Here is a 19,775-nt window from a genome sequence, read left to right on the forward strand (position 1 = left end):
TTTCATGCTAGATTGACTCAAGAGCTCTTGACAGTGTAACTTTTCATTTGTAACACTGTCACATTCAACAGTGTTTGTATCTGGTTCTCCTCAGAACTTGGCTGAAACTGGAGCTAACAAGGAAAAGAATACTTTTTAGCTTTCAGACAACCAGATTTTACATTTACTGGGCAACAAAAATTACCATGTGTGTCAGCAAATATCAAGGTTTTATCTCAATGTGAACTCCCATTTTTCATAATTACACTTCTGTCCTAAGTCAGTAATTTCATTGAGATGTTTCAGTGACACAAGTGCTCCGAAAAATTCAACATGCATCCTGCAACTTGCTTCCATATCAAAGCTAGGTAGCATCATAACTAGGAGATGAAAAGCTAAGTCTTATGGGTTCATTGTCTAATCTGACATGGATAACTCAAAGATTAACAAAGTGCTGTTATCATCTTTGTTTTCCACCTCAATAGTTAATTTAGTGCTCTACAGAAAAATTCAGTGAGAACTGCCACCACATCCTTCCCAGAGAATGGACTACATGACACAAGAAAAACTGACTGAAGTGCAAATTATGTTGCTAGAGATTAGATACTATTAGCAGTAGCAGGACAAGAAATATTTATAACTATGCTTGTCATTTCACACAGCTAAACCACCTAGAAACACCTACTTGATTTCTAATTGGTATTATCAGAATAACTATATGAGTTCTGTTCTCATCTTTCATGGGAGGGAGGAGAAAACTACATGTGGAAGTGCAGAGCAAGAAACACAAGAAATCTCTATTCTTAATCTAGAAGTGATGCTACAGAACACAAGATGATTTTAAGCACTGCTGGCACTTATTAGGGTACTTTCAAAGAGGCTCTAAACATACACATTACTTTAAACTTGAAAATATAAGCATGCAAAAAGCAGTAAGTTAAAGCAGCCCCTGCTGCAGTCACACACACCCAGGTAGGCCAATCCAGTACCTCTGGGATCCACATTCCCAGAATATCATTATCACTAGCAAGATCTTGCCCAAACATAGCTTCCATTGCTTCATCATCAAGGTCAATCTCCAACTCCTCATCCAAGTTGAAGTCATACAGTGCCCCTGGATCTTGCTGCAAGGAGATCCCTTCCCTGCGGCTCTGGTTCCTGTGGGCCTGCACTGAGCGGTACAATCCCGCTCAAGGTGGGAAAAGAGAGAAACAGGAAAGCAGGACTTTTATTTTCCATGGTAGAGAGCTGGCTGTACTTTCAATTTCCTTTTTGTTTTAACTATTCTGCTAAACAATCTACTTATCAACACATAAAACTCTTAAATATACATTGGCACGCATATGAGGAGTTTTCTAAATGTCATGCTAAGTCCCAGTCCCCTTCCTATTCATTTCCTGGATAAGCAAAGCCTTTGGAGTTCTTTCTGTCCCTTACCAGCACGTGCCAGCAACGTTCGGGCAGCTAAATCAAATTTGTGCCTCCGTGTGACAGCTGACCGACTTCGAGAGGGAGGGCCACTCGCTGCAGCTGCATTATCCACATGATCCAGGTTATCAGGGCTACAGGAATTTGGAATTTACAGATCAATTAAACCAAGTTTTAAACAACCACATACAGTAACTAAGTCATATTTATCAGCATTTTTTCCTTTCTTTAATGTAAGAAAAAAAAGGAATTCAAGAATCTTCAGTTTCAAGGAGCACATATATACTGTTCTGACTGTAAAAGTTACCTCAAACAAATCAGATGCAGCAAAGTCAACACCTATTTGATCTTCCAGAGGGCCTAAGCACAGCACAAACTTTGAGAGAGCGCTCATTTTACACTAGGTTAATTAGTAGCTTGAATAGTTAATTAACCAGCTTGAATTAGTTTTTTCTCCTCTTTTGAAGAAATAAAATAATCTCTGTTGTTGGTGGCTGAGTCAATTCACCTTTGGTCTAAAATGTGAATTTGGCAAAACCTGATTTTAATGGAATTTTCCTTTATTACTTGGTCTTTTAGTTAAAATACAACTATCAGCCCTCATTTTTTTCATTCTTTTCTTTTTCTGTTGTGAAGAAAACATGTTCAGTTACATTCTTCCCCAGTTCTGCATGCAAACAGTACAGGAAAATAAATGCACCATGTACGCCTACTTTAATTGCATCTTTGCTTCTGCTCATGCTGTAACAAAATTCAAAAGCTACATTACAAAGTAACTCTCCATCAGCAACAATGAATTAGTGAGATTTCCAGTTTCAGAAACAGATTACAAGCAATTACAAGAAAATTCTTCTACCTCTCACTAAAGCCTTCCTCCATTTCAGGGGCATCAGCAGAAGGGATATCACCTGGAGACTGCAAATAGCAATGATCCCCAGATTTCCCACCACTGCCAGAGACAACTGTTCCATGCCGTGACTCTACAGTTCCCTCTGACTGAGGCTCTTCATCATCTTCGTTTCCAGGGTGCTCGATCATCCACATGGCCAGCACTGTGATGTTCTGTGCATCTGCTTCTCCTCTGGCACCTGAAAGTAGGAAAACCACACTTCTGAACTGTAGTTTACCACTGATGGTTATAAAAAAAGCAATCTGTTTCTCCACAGAAATGGTTATAAAACTTAAAAATCAAGTATTCTACTGAAAAACAAGTGTTTCACGTGTATCCAATCTTTCAGTTAAACTGGTATTATAGCTGTAGATTACCTGTAGCTTCCATAGCTTTTGCAATTTGCCTGAGGGAGAACCCCATTTCTAGCAAGGGAACAGCGATGGCAGGAGGAGGAGGGGATGTTGAAAGCCGGCTGCTTGGATCAGACAAAGCTTAAAAGACAGAAAATGATAACTGTAAAGCACATAAATCTTTCTCTAGTGTTACTTTATTACACCTTACTTTGATGTATCAGCTTGAACTAAAGAAATAATTAGTCCCAACTTTTATCTCAAGTTGTTTTTTTTTATTACTTTCCACAAAATAAGATACTTTCTGTAACAAAACCAAATGGAGTTCGTTCTTCTTTGTAACATAGATTATGTTGACTGACTCTGTTTGATCAAGTACTGATGATGTGCAAAGAACTATTTAAGCAATTTCTATTGTTTTCATTTTGAACTGTATCAAATTATCTATTTGATCCATATTTAGGTAGCCTAGATAAAGTTATCCTTGTCCAAATCAGAGATTCCCAAATGGTGAGATCATTCATTATACATTCCTCTTAAGGTACAGAAAAGGACCTCAGCTGAACTCGGAACATATCTGAAAAACCTCTTTGTGGATGATGGCTGTGTTTCTGTAGAGAGTCATTCAAGGGACTCTAAAGAGGTCAGTTACTGCCCAAAACCAACAGTTTCTGACTTGCCATAAAAGTGATGTCTAATCAGTGAAGACCAAAATGTACTAACAAACAAACACTGTTGTAAAGATACAATTGCAGCTAAAAGCAAGTCATCTCATTATTAAATCAAAAGGAAAAGAAAAAGTCATGAAACTGAGGAGATCAGTTCCTGTGCAACACAAGAACCACTAAACATCCCAATTAACAGCACAGATGTAAGGGCAAGAATAAAAAGTACTGGTAAATGTACCACGAAATACATCCATTCTTGTTTTCTGTGTGGTATGAGATCTAACAAAAGTTAGAAAATTACTGCACTTACCAGCAGCACACAACCAAGTACACAAGCCCAAATCAGATGAACATTTTGAACCGGTTACCAATTATGCTTCATTATTGGTTTTGAATCCAATCCACAGCTTTTAAAAACTCATTTCACTTGCTTGATAAAACCTACAGCTATATAATCTGTATTTTTTTTCCTAAGATAGTGACTTAAAGGTTTTCAACAATGCTTAGAATGTTCATTTGCCTTAAGAAGAACCTCTGCTGGGTTTCCATCTTTTAAAACACAGCCCCTGGGCTCCTGTGACTTCTCTAACTTGTCCCCATTTCTACTCCACTGACAAGTTTACCTGTGCGATTGGCAGGCCTTGCAGACTGGGAATCTGGAGAGGTCAAACTTTGCCTCCTTCCAACTTCATCTGAAGGAGATGTTGGTAAAGAAGATATTGGTGGAGTCTGAGCACGCCGTGCTGGAAGTACCGTTGTAGTAGGATAACTGGAAAACATTTGCCTTGAAAAAAGAACAATATACATTTATGTTGAACAGAACTGTGCTGAAAACGGTCTGACACAAGAAGTACATCCAATTGGAGTGCACTTGGCAAATCCTACTTGATGCAATTGAGTTTAGTAAGTGTAAGACACAACACATTTGAAGCAACAGCTCATTTCTACCAACTTTATCTCTACAGTTAAGTTCTAAGCATGACATTAAAAAACCCCTCAGAAACCAGGAGGTCTCCTAGGAGATAAAATATAAATAAACACTTTTCCCATTTCCATGGTTTGTTCAGAACTCTGGCTGACTAATAAATTAAAGCTGACTTACTATGGCAAGTATTTGATGTTCACTGTCATAGTATGAACACATTGTTCTGGCTTATATCAAAAGATGTCTGCAAAACGTCTATGAATTAATAAACTTAGAAAAGTATTCTATGCAAGGTAAAGCAGATTTCCTTCAACAGCACAAACTGCCTCTGCAAATTCAGTAGTTTATCTTCCATTTCAGTACGTCAGGGTAAGCTGAAAGAACATCTTAGCTTCACACGATGTTACCTACCAAGATCTGTTCTGGTTTGAGAATCAAACATTCATTAAAAATGAATTTCAAGATTTGTAATTTAAACTATACCAAAGAAACATGAGAACTGAACAACTTAAGGAGAACATTTTCTCCTTCTTAAAGAATTCAGATATTACACTTATAAACAGTGTATAGCAAAAGCTTAACGGCTTTCTAATAAAAAATGCACACCCTGCAAGGCAAAGTAACATTTAAACTGTGTCCCTCTGCAGGAGCAGTTCTTTGCAGCATTTTTAAGGGCTTTGGCAGCTAAAGACACACATTCTACATAAACCATGCAACTGGTTCCCTACACCCACAGAATCACACATGCTAAAAGGATATTTTACCTCAGCAGACTGAGAGGCATAACACCAGGTGATTCTGATGCTGGAACTGTTTCTGTATCAGTTACTGGCGTAGTAGCAGTGGTGGTATCCTCCAGAGAGCTGCTCATGAAAGATGTTGTGCTAGAAGCAGAAGGGCTGGTTGTAACTGGTGTTTGGGCTTGCTGAGACTGATCACCTTCTTCTACTTGTTGCTCCACTTCTGCAACAGAAAAGTGAGGATGTTACTGCAACACTAATATAATTGTGCAGATCAGAACAGTACCCATGGCTAAACTTTCAAAATAACTATTGTTATTTAGAATTCATCCCAGAAAAAGAAAGGGGTGTGCAGATTCTGCCACTAACTCATGGACCTGAGTAAAGAAATCAGTCCAGGAGCTCTTGCTGTTCTCACAGTGATACAAGGTAAATAGCAAACAAATCATTTACCTATGCAAAAGTTTATGATATTCAGATTTATGGTAGGAACAGCCTGGACTATTCTCAAAACAGACAAAAGGGGAAGAGGGCTTCAATAAAAGTACAGCTGATTAACTATAAATCTATTTTTAACCCAGCTGTGCAAGTCTGCAAGTCGCATTTTTAAGGGATTTTTATTGTTGGTTTAGAGGAAGTGCAAATCCTTCAGACAAGTATACACAGCATTGATCATTTTTAGAAATATTAAAGACATTAAAAACTCTTATTTCTGATTGATATGCATTCACTTTTTATTAAGATAAGGAATTAGGAAAAAGGCAAAAAAATCAGTGTTATATCTATAAAACAGTAAATGAAGTTCTGTAAAATTTCTCTGTCCAATTAAGATTCCTCCAAAGTATAACCATTACAAATTGACAAGATTATGTTAATTGTATTATCATTGTTACTATTCATTTTAATCTCATTTTGAAAATTACCTTGTTTAAGTCTGCCACCAAATTGGTCCTCCAGCAGCCCATGAACCACTAATTTGTAGATCATGGCCTGTGCCCGCTCCAGGTCTGCCAGCCCCAGTACCCTCTTGATGGGCGAGCGCATGACCGCGCGTTTCACCATGTGCCGCATCAGGAACTGCAGCGCCGCACGCAGCTCCACGTCCTCGTGCACCACCGGTGAGCCTGCGCAGTCAGAGTTGTGGCCGTTCTCGGCCAGCACTTTGGGGATTAACAGCAGCTCAGCGTACTTACTACAACTAAGAAGAACACTAAGTGACTTCATAGCACCAAGATAAAGGTAAGACAGCTGTACAGCTCGGATTTCTGACTGCACTATATCATGACTTCGTGGAGTGTGCTCATGATTCTTTTTTCTTCCTTCAGCAGGTTGGTGTTGGGATTCCATACCTAGTGTTGATGGTTCTAGAGAAAAGGAAACAATTTCATTTTCTGACTTAGAGGTTGTAGCAACATGTCCTTTGTTATCATCAGCACTTTGGCCTAATCGTGTATCTGATCCAATGTCACCCTCCATTTTCTGGTCCACTTCCCCTTTATCTTCAGATTCACGTCTGTGTTTTTTCTCATGTCTCTTGGTGCTTTGCTTTCCCGTATCTTCATGAATGCCAGTTAGATAGGTAAGGTCCAGTAACACAGTGGCTGTCAGCCCACGAAATCTTGCAACATCAAAAGGCAGTGGTTCACAGGGCTCCAGATTATACAACGGAGTATCACTAGGCGACCAAAAAGTTGGGAAGCTTTAATAAAGATCAGAATGACACAGGAAAAAGCAAGTGAGGGAGAGACAGAAGGAAAGTTCAGGAAGTAATGTAGGCAAATAAGATGTAGAATATATTTAACAAAACAAACCAATTTAAAAATTAAATGCAAACGGGAAAATGAGGATATGATCAGAAAACAGGGAGATATGGTTTCAAAGCAAATGCAACAAAGCATACACAGGTTTTCAACAACAAGCACTGAAATCCAGAAGCCCCACAGAAGCTATCCATTCTGTGCTAACACGGGATATATTATTTATCAGAAATACGTAACACACTTTTATTAAGAAAAACTATATGAAGGTAAGTATTATTTTAACAGGTATAAAAGCTTATAAAGAAAAACTTTTAAACATTAAGGAAAAGCTTTGATTGACCTCAGCTACTCATCACCACGAGCACCCTACTGAGAGCTCAGGACAATTCTGTCTCTGGTGTGTCAGGACAGACCACCCTGGTGAGGACAGTGACCTTTGAAAAACACAGGTGAGGAAACCTAACAGACACATTTACCTACCTGTCCATCTATATTCAGTGATATCTTCTGGTACTATTTAGGACTGTTACACTTGACTAATTTCCACTCGAAGCCGGACAAAAATTCATCAGCCTGTATTTCCATACATCCACCAGATAAATGACTTTTAAATCTTCTTTTATTATCTCAAAAAGTTTTCCCATCTAACAATGTAAACTTCTACCCAAAAATGCAAGCAAGCTTTAGCTTGGTTTTAATTAAAAAGGTGAAAAATGAACCTAATTAAATGCTTTATGAAAAGCTTGCTTATGATCAAGCGCTGTTCCACATCACTCAAATAAAGCTTTGAATTATTTTAAGGGCACTCTTACTTTAAGGTTACACTGTCACGTGGGCATACTTGAAAGAATTTATACCTGGAACTAAATCAACTGCACTTCATTATATTAAGTCAAAGGGACAACAGCCTTTGCAAAGACAAAACAGACATAATGCTGCAACAGCTGGAAATGCAAAGTGACCTCGGCTATTACAGAATGTAATTGTAACTGGCAGGGAAAAGAAAAAACTACTGCTCAATTTCTTCAAAAGACTTCTTCAGCTACAGGCAGAAGGAGTTCAAGAAACTAAGTTAATCAAATTTTTTCCACACAAATACACAGGCAATTCTTGTGAAAGCACCAAGCTCAGAGAAACTTCATTTCAGCTTCCTTCCATGTGCTTTCCCTTTGAAGGCTTGTCTGCAAGATGGGTGGAAAAAGGAGCATCACCTTCCAGCCTTGAACACTCGAAGGCAGGTGGGAGAACGAATGAACACTACCTCAAGGCAGCTTTAATTTCAATACCACTGAAGTCCACACTTCAAGTAATTGATAAGTATGACTCTAATACAAAGAATATGTTTCTTCTGAGGATTTCCAACCACAAACCACTACCACTAAATAGCGAAAAGTGTAGGAAATGGGATTACCTGATTGTAATCTCTGCTTCATCCCACTGGACCTTGGCAGAGGTACTGCCCTCCTTCACCACACCCAGCAGGGTGGCATGACGGCCCGTTTGCTTGTGGACACATCGACCTCCAACTCTGAGCCCAGCATCCACTCCACCAATCACTGCTAGGACAGGCCACACCTCCACACAGAGCATCTTCAGCTGCAGCTCTGAGAGCTCTGCCAGGCCATGGCGGCTGTGCTTGATTTTCTCCTCCTCTTTGTTTTCTTTCTCCTCTCTCACCTCGTTCTCTTCTCTGCTTTGAACAGAGCGACTTTTCTTCAGTTTTTGACCTGCTTCCTTAAGACATATTTTGATTTTATTCAGTCTTTCCATCATTTTTTTATTGATGCAGTATGTCCAGCGGTCTGTGCGATGCAGGATTCGAATGAGCTGGATCGTGGCTTCTGCCAGCACTGCAGCAACAGGACTGCAGATGGGATCACCTGGCAGCAAATCTCGCGGTGTCCCACGCATCTGCATATCACAGATCTTCACCTGTTTGAAGAGAACAGTTTACAAATTATCTTCTCAACACACCTCAATAAGCTCTTCTTATCAATACTGGAGTGGCCTGCTGAATAGAAATAATTACTAGCACTGTCTTTTTTTTTCTCCTTAGAATCCCTAGGAAATCCACCTTAACAGTGAGCAAAACCTCCATCCTTCAGACTCAAGGATGCTGAAACTATGCTATTTCATGGTTTCTCACAGAAGACTATCTAAAAATCCTAATACTATGCTCTCCTTCATTTCTTGGGAATAGAATTTTTTTGTGTGGAACATGAAGCTTTTAAATGTATTCTAAATAGTAAAATACATTTTAAATTTACAGTAGATTACATTAATTAAAACACTCTGTATTAGCAACACTGTTTTGGTCAGTAATTCAAAGCAGCACTATACAGGCTGCTCTGATGAATACTGACTTTATACCAGCCTAAACCAGTACACCTCCACAGATGAACATTTAAGTTACCTTCTCTCCTGGGTTACTGCTATAGAACATAACACAAGGGTATAACTCAGCTGCATCCACATCTTCAAAAGCTAGTTTTGGTTCCTAGGGAAGAAACAAAACAAAAAGCCCCTCAATCTTAGAACACCCTAACAAGCAAAAACATGAAACATGAGAAAGTTATGTCTGTATTATAAATCTTTTAAGTACTGAAACTGCCAAATGTTTTGACTCTCATGTTTATCCATGCCATATTACCATTGCAAGAAAACACACCAAAAAATAATTATGTTAAATACCTCTCCATTTTTACCGAAGGAAATAGTTCTTGCTTCCATATCTAACACACATGTAATGAAATCTCCTTGGGTAAAGCTTGACAGAGTCAAAGTCTGCTCTCCATTGTGATACAGGTTGCCACTGTAGGCTCTGTAGAGCCACATATCTGAGGTGGTGCGATGGTTGAAGTCATGCACGGGCCAGCGAGACACTCCCACACAAGTGCCTTCATTGCCTCTGTTCTCCTTCACGATGTAGAACTAGCAGGCAAAACAAACATACGGGAAAAAACATCAGGAACATACACTTTAACACAACAAAGCAATGAAAATATTCTTTACGCATATGTATGTCTACTTTTATCTGTTTTTCACAGAAGCTTTTAATGAGAAAAACAGTACGTTTATATGTTAAAACAATTTTTAAAAAATCCCTCCAAATGATGTATTTAACACTGTTCTCATCAGTCAGGCTGATGTGTCTTTTTGCAGGAAAACAACATGCTTTTTGAAATGTTTTCTACAAAAAAAAAATCCTGAATCTATGTAATTCAGCAGGTACGTTTTGCAAAACTGGACATGCATGCTGACTATGGACCTTAGGGGCAACTACCATTACCTCTAATAACACATACATGTTCACAGTCTCCAATCTGTGTGGTGAAATACTCAAATCCCACCACTCAAAAACAGATACAAACTCTTCCCTTGGCAGTGAAAAATCACAGAATGACTTAGGTTGGAGAATATCCTTATGATTATTGAGTCAAACCATAAATGTAACACTGCCATTTACTCAAGAATTGTGTCATAAGTGAAAAACACAGGCAGTTGCTGTTAATAAAAAAACATAGCACATTTCCAAAGCAATGAGAGAGAAGGTAAGAAATACACATTTATGCAACCTACCTTCCACTGGTAACAACCAGAAGTAACTCCAGTGGAAGCTAAGCCATATCCTTTGCCTCCACTTCCATGAGTTAGAATCTGCCCATTCTCCACTATGCAGCACTGAGCTTTCTCAGGATCAAAGGACACTTCCTGGATGGGAAGATTCTCATCTTCATCCTCAGACTCTCCTTGCTTCTACAAGAAATAGGACAAAATATTTGTGGTAAATATAATTCAGCTGCATTCAGTCACAAGACAAAGTACAAGTACTGTTACCTGCAGCTTCATTTCTTGCTCTTTCTCCTTTATTTGAATTGCATGTTTGGCCTGGGCTATTGGACTCTCCCACATGCAGTCAGATAGAAGTGAGAACAATCGTTCAACAACCTGGGGCATTGGGATAGAATTCAGATCATTTTAACTCCAATATGAGACAACAGCAACATTATATTGTTTTATTTTGCTTTATAGGTATAAACATCAAAATATTTAGTGTTCTTAGATTAACAAATAACTACACTGAGCCTTGCTTGATTTGGATTTTGAAACCTACAAAACATTTAGAAGTTTAAGCAATTTTTGAGAAAATGTGAAAGTTTATAACAAAATATAAAGACCTGAGCCATCTGATCATCTTCAACACCAGATTCACATGCAGGTAACACAGCTTCTAGTACATGAAGTGCAAGCAGTCTAGTCCTCAAATTGCCAACCAAGGGAACTCCTGAAGATGAAACAACGTGTCAAAAATCTTAAAATTACATTAGCGTCAGGCCTGCCCCTGGTTCCATGCCCCCAGTGCCCCAGAGTGTAACCCCTGTATGCCTATACTGCAGTTGTTTTGAACTGTTCACTAGGAACTCACTACATAATACATGTTCTAACAGGGCTTAGTTTTTGGAACTGCACTACAGAAATGCAAAGTAACCATGGAGCACATTTTGACATGACCATACCTGAGCAACACTTCTGGGAAGCAATGTTAAGAAGGACTTCTGTCCACTTTGGAGATGCCATCTTGGACTGAATTGCTTTTGAAGACACAACTCTACGCAGGAAAACAAGAAAGTCTCCCAGGTGCAATTCTGCTGCATGTTGCTTTCGAAGGGCAGCTAGGAAGTTAAAACAAAAATTTCCATTTACAGCCTTAATATTACAACTTGACTGGCAGTCCTGGTTACTGGGAACAACCTGTTCTGCAGGTAAAAGCACAATGATCAGTTATTACATGGTGGCTGGCTGTTAACCTGAGCTGACTGGTGCCCACCAAGCTGCGCTCTCACTCCTGCTCCTCAGCAAGACACAGAGAGAAAATAACATTAAACTTTTGTGGGTCAAGGTAAGGAGAGACCTCTGTTGGAGCACCTCATATTCTAATTATTTTAAAGTGAAGACAGTTAAAAGCACAAGCAAAAGCATATATACACTTAAAACCAAGCTACAATTAAAAATTCTTCAGAAACAATTTCCACCAAAATTCAAAATGCTCATTAAGAGATTCTAAGCTACATGAAGATACCAGTATTTCAGAAAATCTTTTGTTGTGGATTTGCCCATCTGAAACAGTAGTGTCACCTTCTTGCCATCCACTCGGACTGCAAAACTGCATAATACAATGCAAATACAATCATTTCCTGAACTTCTCCAGTATTTATTAATTTTGATAATTAAATTCCTATGGTATTTATGAAAAAACACTATGACCACCAACTCATTTTTCAAGGAAAACTATATTCTCTTCCTAATTCCTAGCCAAATTAAGCAATTCTTATTCTCAGCCTGCTCCTATTCTTGCAATTTTGTGTATCAATTCTGTGTAAATCTGAACTGAGCACAAAATCATTTGATGACTTTAGTCTAATTTAGAGAATTAAAAATGACCCAACAAAAACCAATACACAATAGAGTGGATGAGAACCTCAGCATTCAGTGTTTTCTTCTATTATGTTTCCTGGTATTTTAGAATTGTTACAGAAATTATGTAAGATAATTACCTCTGAAGTCTCTCTTTTCATTATCCCCATTCAAATCTGCCTTTTTTGATTCCACTTCACCTTCCTCATCTTCTCCTTCTCCAAAGGAAGCCATCAGCATCACACCAGCTTGTGACAGCAAGTTCTTCAGCTGGCTGCATAATAAATCCAGCAAGGACTGCACCACCTTTGGGCTCAGTTTATCTGCATAGGTTCTGCACACACAAAAAGAAAATTAAGAGTACTTGAGAGCTGATTTAAGGAACAGTAATTGCAAAAGGTTACTTTTCCCCATCCTCCATTACAGGTTTAAATTCTTTTTATTATTTTAACCCTATTTTTAATACAAATGAAAACAGCCTAATCTTTGGAGTCAAAGGATAAGTTTACAGTACTTTCTAGGGTAAAAAGGAGTAACTCAATCAATTAAACATAATTCCACTGCAATTTCTATACATGGGGTGCTGTTTCCATGTCTTTGGGGGATTTTTCTTTTTTGGTGTAGGATTTTTAGGCTTTTTTACATAATAGATTTGGCAGCTAAATGCAATGTATTGTACAAAGACAAAGTAAGATGCATGTACTGAATATCAAACAATACTCTCACTTCAACTAGATAACACTTTCTCCACTTGTGTTTTCCTTACTGAGTAAGAATAAATATTTAAGTATTGCTAGGACTTTGCATGCTGTCCCATGGTCTAGCACTATTCCTCAGAAAAATATTTCCTATTCTGGAAAGAAGCTTGTCTTGCTCTGAGAAACTCTCACATTATCAGTACTGCTTTTGCACAAATGACTTTAACACAGCAACAAAAAGTCTTATCACATCAACTGAACACAGCTCTACACAAAGCTGAAGTAGCAAAGTGAGAGTTACTAGAATACAGTGTTTACAGACCACAAAGTTGTGACTATTCAAATTCAAACACACTCAACTGAAAAATATTTATTAGTCTTACATGCATCTTTGCTATGAATAATGTGACTACTCTTCCCCCTCGCCCCCTTCACTTATGTATGCCTGAGCAACATTTACTGTTCTAATGAAAGCTCACACAACATTTTTCAAGGGTGCTGATATGCTCAGTGATGAAGTTTCCCAAAAGCAAGGGACACTCACCCTGTGGTGATAGCCAGGATCTGCAGCAGTCTCGTGCTGGCTACTTTCAAAGCTGTGCTGAGCTGAGAAATCCCAGTTTTGGGCAGCAGCTGCAGGGGCTGTCCTAACATGGTGTCTGTGCCACACAGCTGGGACAGCACATTTAACAGCCCCGTGGAAATGGCCAAGGAGACATCAACAGGCTGATAGTGCACGCTGAGAGCAAAGACTGTCACCAACAGCAGACGCTGTTGTGCTTCTAGGATTAAAATAAAGTTGTTTTTAATTAATAAGATGTTCAGAGTAAGAATACTAAGACAGAAGATCAGCAGATTGTTTTTAAATTAATTTAATTAATTAAATTTTCAAAGAAAAAGTGAGTTTTGTCAGACACTTTGAGGTAGTCTTTCTGATGAACCACTGCACTCTTCTTTAATTCAATGCAACTCTGTGTCAAAACGGTCCAAGAAAGAGTAGCACGCAGATCTAGTTTGTGATTTAATGTTCTGAGGCTAAATCTCAAACCAGAATCTTCTCTCTAAGGTAAGGATAACTGCGTGAAAGACTTCATTTTGTACTTTTTTCACATTACTTCTCTAAGTGAAACACTGAAATGACCCACGTTAAAAAAAAAGAATAGACACCGTGTTCTACCAACCAACGCAGATTTCTCTTTTAGGAAAAGAAGTCAGATAGGCAATTCAGTGAATTCTGGTCACTAATATCAAAGTCTGCCTTGGAAAACATACAGGCTGTTCTACTGTACATCAGAGAACATCTGGTTTGCAAAATCTGCTTTTCACTTACCTATGTGATGCTTATTAGCTTGTAGAGCTCTTTCTAAAGTAGCAGATAATTGCTGGTAAATTTTGTGCACAGCCACCTGGATTTCAATTTGAATACTCCTCTTGGCTGCTCTGATACCATCCTGGGTCAAACAAATAAATATTATAAACACTGAGACATTTTTATCACTGAGTTATTGAAACAGCAGAAACTGCTGAAGTACACACCTGGTAGTGATGCAATCTTACACTCTCTCCTTTAGCCCCTGCATGTCCTACAGTGCCCAGACCAAAGCAGCCAGCAAGAAACTGGAGTCTAACAGAAGTAAGCAGCGAAGAAGACTGAAATCCTGGTACTTGGTGGCTTCCCATTAATGGCACACAGCCTTTTTCCTCCATTCCTGATAGAAGCACCAAAATCTGATGAAGTGCTTCCAGACGAAGCTAAAAATAAAGGCAGGCAAAAGACAATATTAACTAAGTAACCAGTATTCTTAGAAATGGAAAGTGGATTATACTGAACTGTAAGCAAAGATGAATGAGGTCACTGTTCACTTTTTTTTTAAAAAAGGGAACACTTTCAGTTTTGTTTTAGTTTGTTTACATAATGTACCCAGCTCCAATTAAGATATTTAACAGAAAAGAAGGAAAAATTACTTTAATAGATGGGATGTGGACACGGTTTCAAAAATAATTCCTCTAATGACCATAACGTACAAAGAATAAGAAGAGCTGTTAAACTGAAATTTACCTCAGCCCTCAACTGCTGCTGCTCCATTGCAATTATTGATGCTTGTGGACTGGTGGACATACTTTCCTCTGGTTCCTTAAATCCTGGGGAGCTTCCCACATCTCCACTTACAAAACTAACAGCATTTTCAATCAAAGTATGAACTCCAAGGGATTTTGAGAGATCAAAATCAGACTCAACAAATGAGTAGGAGGACGTGTATAACCAATCTCTGCTGTGTTTCAGTCGAACCCACGAGTCACTCAGAGATTCCATTTGACTGTGTATTGCTCCTAAAGATACACAGAAGGAAGTCTCATCAACTCCAATTCAGGTAACACATTTTGGCAGTAAGTAAAGACTCAGCTGTTGCTACTGACACAGGTGGAAAATGAATATTCACGTTATTTATACCATGCATTAAGCAACTTAGAGAGTTGATTTAAATTTACAGCAATTTCCCTAAAGAAAAGGCTGTATTTCTTTTAAATGTTCAGCACTATTGTAACAAGCTGCCACATGAAAAAAACAAAAAGAAGCCACTCAAACTGCTCAGCTTAAAGCTGGAACACTGAATAAAAAATGCTTTGCAGCTAAATGACATAACAGTAAAGATATTCTACCAACGTAACTTAGGCAGTTGGAATTTACTTTGAGGTTTAAACATAAAGCAAGAGTGGATTTTAATCAAGCCACTGTATTTCATAGTTTTGAAAAAACACAATGTTATTCTGAATGAAATATTTACAGAATTCATGACTGCAGAAGAAAAAAGAAATTTTTTTATACTAAAGAGAACTTTGACTCAAGACAGATATATGTGTATTAAAACACTGTTTAGAGTAAGTGTTAGATCTCTGCCATCTGGCAGTTTCACAAGTCTATTTTCAAGTATTTCCCATCATCAGCATGTCATTACCTGGAACTTTACTGCCACTAATAAATGGACTTCCAATGAGCATCAGTCATCATTCTGCAGCACTGCAATTTATTACCATAGCTTTGACCCAATTTCCGAGAGAGTTTTGCTACAACTCTCTCCCTGGCACGAATGTGTGCCATGACATTTAACTCATAACTTCATTAGCAGTCCATTGATAGGCATCAGTCAGAACTTTCCTCCTTTTGTAAGTGCTGTTTCCCCACTTGGAGCCATGCAAAGTATTACAAGAGGGCACACCCTGATCAGGAGAACTTCTCATCTATACAGAGAGACAGTTTCTGGAGATCTCTGTGGAAACCTAAACTGCATTTAACACTCACTTTGAAATTTTAGTTCGGATTATTTACATGATGTATACAAAATGTTTAAATGTTTATCTACCTTGTGTACAGTAAGTTATAATTTGGAGAATCACAATCTGCTCACAGTACTCGTAGAAATCTATATTACTTCAGTTTTAAACATCTTTCTGTGGGGTATCAGCTTCAAACATTATTAAACCTGGCCATTTTCAGGGAAAAGTCACACAAAGTCATAGGAATTAATCTGTCCAAAGCTTGCTTTCAACAGTAAACCTGAGTTCCAATGGTAACAGCCAGATCCAAATTACAGGGCCTCCTTTAAATGCTGCCTCCCTACAGCACCTGCTCACAGGAAGAAGCAAAGACAGACACAGCGGTTTTGAACTTGGGCTAACTTTCCTAGCAACCTACATAACTTTTTTCCTGAAGTAAAGGCAAAATGCTGTTACTCCACCAGTGAGTCAGCACCTTCATGTCACAATTTGCACCTTCATGCACTTTACAAATTCAAAATATTTTGAAATTTTGTGTCTCTTTTGCCAACCAGGGTACCTATACTTAGTTGCCAAAAATTTAATTGTCAGGGCTACAAATTATGAAAACCTCTTCACATCCCATTCTGTTTTCAGTAAATAGTGCTAATGTGCATTGCCATAGTATTCCTTACACTTGCTACTAAGCAGACTGCTATGGTTTCAGGAAGAATCATCACAGTACTTAGGTTATACAGACTCAAATTTATTTTGGATAATGTAAAGATCATGTTCAAACACTTCTTTTCAAAGTGCAATCTAATTTCCTAATCTCTGCTGCTTTACATAACACACTAAGACTACATGGTTTACAGAGAACAATCTATTTTATCACATTTACTATGAAAAAAATTAAAGAAATTTTGTTACTCAATTTTACAATTTATAACTGGCAATAATATTTTTAAAAGATCACTTTTACTCTAATTTTAACATCAATTGTTAGAATAGTTGCTTTAAAACTTTCCTTTAAAATCTAAGTTACATGGGGAAGTAGCCGGTGAGAAACATAAGATAACAAGAACAGAACAAACAGGTGCCAAAATATTTGGTTTCATGTAGGAAGCGGTTTCCTGGCAAGTGCATGGTGAACAGAGCCCAGAGGAGAGGACGAATGAAGCCTCAGATTAGCCACAGGAAGCACAGCTAAACCATTTCCTAGGCCACAAAACACTGCCTACAGAGCAACAGCTCTTGCCAAAAGCCCCATAAGCCCCCCTGCCTTTGTACAGCAGGAGAACTCAATGGACCCCACAGTGACTTCAGCTTCCTCCCCTCCACCTGCCCCACAATGCACTATGCCACAGCACAGAATCAAAGCATTTGTAAAGAAACAAAAGCCAATTCCAGTGGCTTAAATCATAAGCTAAAGGAAATCTTTAACAGGTTTACAGAACACCAGAAGAAAATTTAGTTTTGATAGGCAACAAACCTTATAAGAAACCTAACCATGTATTAGTAAAACCTTAAATTATTTCATATTTGCAGAAACTATGACATCTTAGCTAATTGTTTTAATACAAAATGCAGGAATGTTTAAACACAAGACCAATGTAAAAATATTTCTAATTTGGAGAAAAGTGCAATGATTACAAGTTACAGATTAAATGTAGAATAATAGAAGTTATAATTGAAAGGTGAGAGTTTAGACTCAGAAATATGTCAGAAATCAAAGGAGAATACTTCAGAACTAAAAATGTTTAACCATTAGGGCACAGAGTAAATTCTTCCCTCTTGAACATACTATGTATCAGCAGAAGAATCAAATATGTGACTACACTGGAGCTCAGCTTGATTCTGTGTAATATCAATCACACAGAATTGATTGCAGTACAGTGCTTCCAGAAGCCTCTACAATCACATGAACAGAGCTGCACAGATGAATAAACCTGAAGCTTGCAGTAAAACAAGAACTTTACTTGTCCTTATAAGCCAGCTTGTAATAATGAGTTTTCTAAATGAATGTGGCACAGCTACAATGCACACTTTATAGAACAAAGGAAGCTATGTAGGGAAGCTATAGAGACAAAAAATAAACATGCCATCAGTTACTTGCTTGAAGCTCTTCTTTTTTCTGGGGCTCAACTGGCCAAAAAGGAGTAAATACACTACACCACACAAGAAGCAGAAGACAAAAGCACACATTTGAAACAGAAGGTAACATACTCATAAAATCTCTGCCTCATATTATTCTGACTTACACAATCAGTCTTATCTCAATTAATACAATATACCAAGCAGCAAGCCCTGTGGAAAAAATATTTACTCTTGTTTGGCATGAATACAGCCCAGATAACAGTCTTTCTAAATTCTCCACCTTTAAGAAAAAAAGAAATAATCGCATGTAGCACAGCTGTATGCACTCATGTGTATGTATGTTTGGTGGTAGGTTCAAGTCCCTTCCTAAAGCACAATTTGTCAATTTTCAAAGGCAGAATTAATTATTACAGGTACACTAAAATATTTCAATTCCATTTGGATTTCAGTTTAGTTGCTGCATTTTTTGGAGTAGCCCAGCTGTGTTAGTTAGGCACAGCAGTACACACAAGTACACTGAAATTCACTGAGTTAAGTTGTAGAGGATGAAAAGCCAAGAGTGGAGGACTCTCACTGATCTGTAGTTGTTTGTGACTGCCCTGCTGGCTGTGCTTTCCTTACTGGTGTGTACATAACGTGGTGTACAGCACCCCATAGGCACTGTTCACAACTTGTACAACATCAGCAGGCACACTCTCTGGATCTGCAAAACTCAAAGAATTAATCTAAGCAACAGACAAAACAAAGAGCTTAGACACAAGGGGAAAACAGCAATGTGCTGCTCATTACCCCTTACTGCAAAATTACTCAAAAAGACTTTTTCTGTAGGGATGGAAGGAAAAGTTTACTAATAAAGAAATAACTGAATAATAGCAGGCAACAAGATACTCAAAGGATCCTCAGGCAGGAATAGCCCAGTTCTCTTTCTGAATAGACAGAATAAATTAAGACGGTAATTAGAATAAAGATTGGACTGAGTGGCTATGATGTTAATGAAGTTAGAAGAGAATGCTTTTCCTTCCATACTCGTCAAAAAGACCATAGGAACTCATAGTATTATCTCCTTTATTAGTCACAGCACACTGCAAGAATAAAGATAAAACTGAAGGGGATTCACCAAACATCCACTGCACTGTGCTGGCCACATGACAAGGGGTGGACAATCCAAAAAATCTGCAAGTTACACCCTCACCAAACACTGGGACATGCTTCAGTTCTAGGAGATAACTAGGATTCACAAAACAGACATGTCACAAGAGACAAAAGACCACAAAAAGCACTGAGCTGAACAGCCCATCCATTTATCACACAAATACTTGTAGATCTTTTCCTGACCTTGACAGATGTACGAGGAATGTTTTCCTAAAGGTGCACCCTGCATTCTCTGACTCTGGCACTGGTTATCAACCAAAACTGGCATATGTATCATCCACCACAAGCAGACAAGCTTGCATTACTGCGTGCTAACTCCCCAGGAAGTCTTCCACTACCAAAACAGTGGTATCTGTACATGTTGTGACACTGCTCAGTTTGCAAATGAGCTATTCGAGCGTCTTTTTAGGTTCTGG

At 38.3% G+C, this 19,775-nt stretch overlaps 1 protein-coding gene across 10 annotated transcripts in view; it reads right to left on the reverse strand.

Annotated features, from left to right (window-relative positions):
* HERC1 (HECT and RLD domain containing E3 ubiquitin protein ligase family member 1) overlaps positions 1-19,775 on the reverse strand; it is an 86,085-nt gene that overhangs the window by 24,798 nt on the left and 41,512 nt on the right. For 6 of the 10 annotated variants that reach the window (XM_064388854.1, XM_064388855.1, XM_064388856.1 and 3 more), the window contains exons 26-45: positions 18,213-18,278; positions 14,915-15,186; positions 14,392-14,607; positions 14,186-14,306; positions 13,400-13,637; positions 12,298-12,491; positions 11,260-11,415; positions 10,921-11,027; positions 10,580-10,690; positions 10,322-10,498; positions 9,434-9,673; positions 9,156-9,239; positions 8,154-8,674; positions 5,906-6,681; positions 5,007-5,205; positions 3,941-4,101; positions 2,674-2,790; positions 2,264-2,495; positions 1,417-1,541; positions 948-1,168 (exon numbers count right to left, since the gene is read on the reverse strand). In XM_064388854.1, coding sequence (XP_064244924.1) covers positions 948-1,168; positions 1,417-1,541; positions 2,264-2,495; positions 2,674-2,790; positions 3,941-4,101; positions 5,007-5,205; positions 5,906-6,681; positions 8,154-8,674; positions 9,156-9,239; positions 9,434-9,673; positions 10,322-10,498; positions 10,580-10,690; positions 10,921-11,027; positions 11,260-11,415; positions 12,298-12,491; positions 13,400-13,637; positions 14,186-14,306; positions 14,392-14,607; positions 14,915-15,186; positions 18,213-18,278 — 4,334 coding nt within the window. The remainder of the gene's footprint in view (positions 1-947; positions 1,169-1,416; positions 1,542-2,263; positions 2,496-2,673; positions 2,791-3,940; positions 4,102-5,006; positions 5,206-5,905; positions 6,682-8,153; positions 8,675-9,155; positions 9,240-9,433; positions 9,674-10,321; positions 10,499-10,579; positions 10,691-10,920; positions 11,028-11,259; positions 11,416-12,297; positions 12,492-13,399; positions 13,638-14,185; positions 14,307-14,391; positions 14,608-14,914; positions 15,187-18,212; positions 18,279-19,775) is intronic. The other 4 variants (XM_064388861.1, XM_064388860.1, XM_064388858.1 and 1 more) reach the window with 3 other exon arrangements.

This window comes from Passer domesticus, chromosome 14 (genome assembly GCF_036417665.1).
Source record: "Passer domesticus isolate bPasDom1 chromosome 14, bPasDom1.hap1, whole genome shotgun sequence".
NCBI classification, from domain to species: Eukaryota; Metazoa; Chordata; class Aves; order Passeriformes; family Passeridae; genus Passer; species Passer domesticus.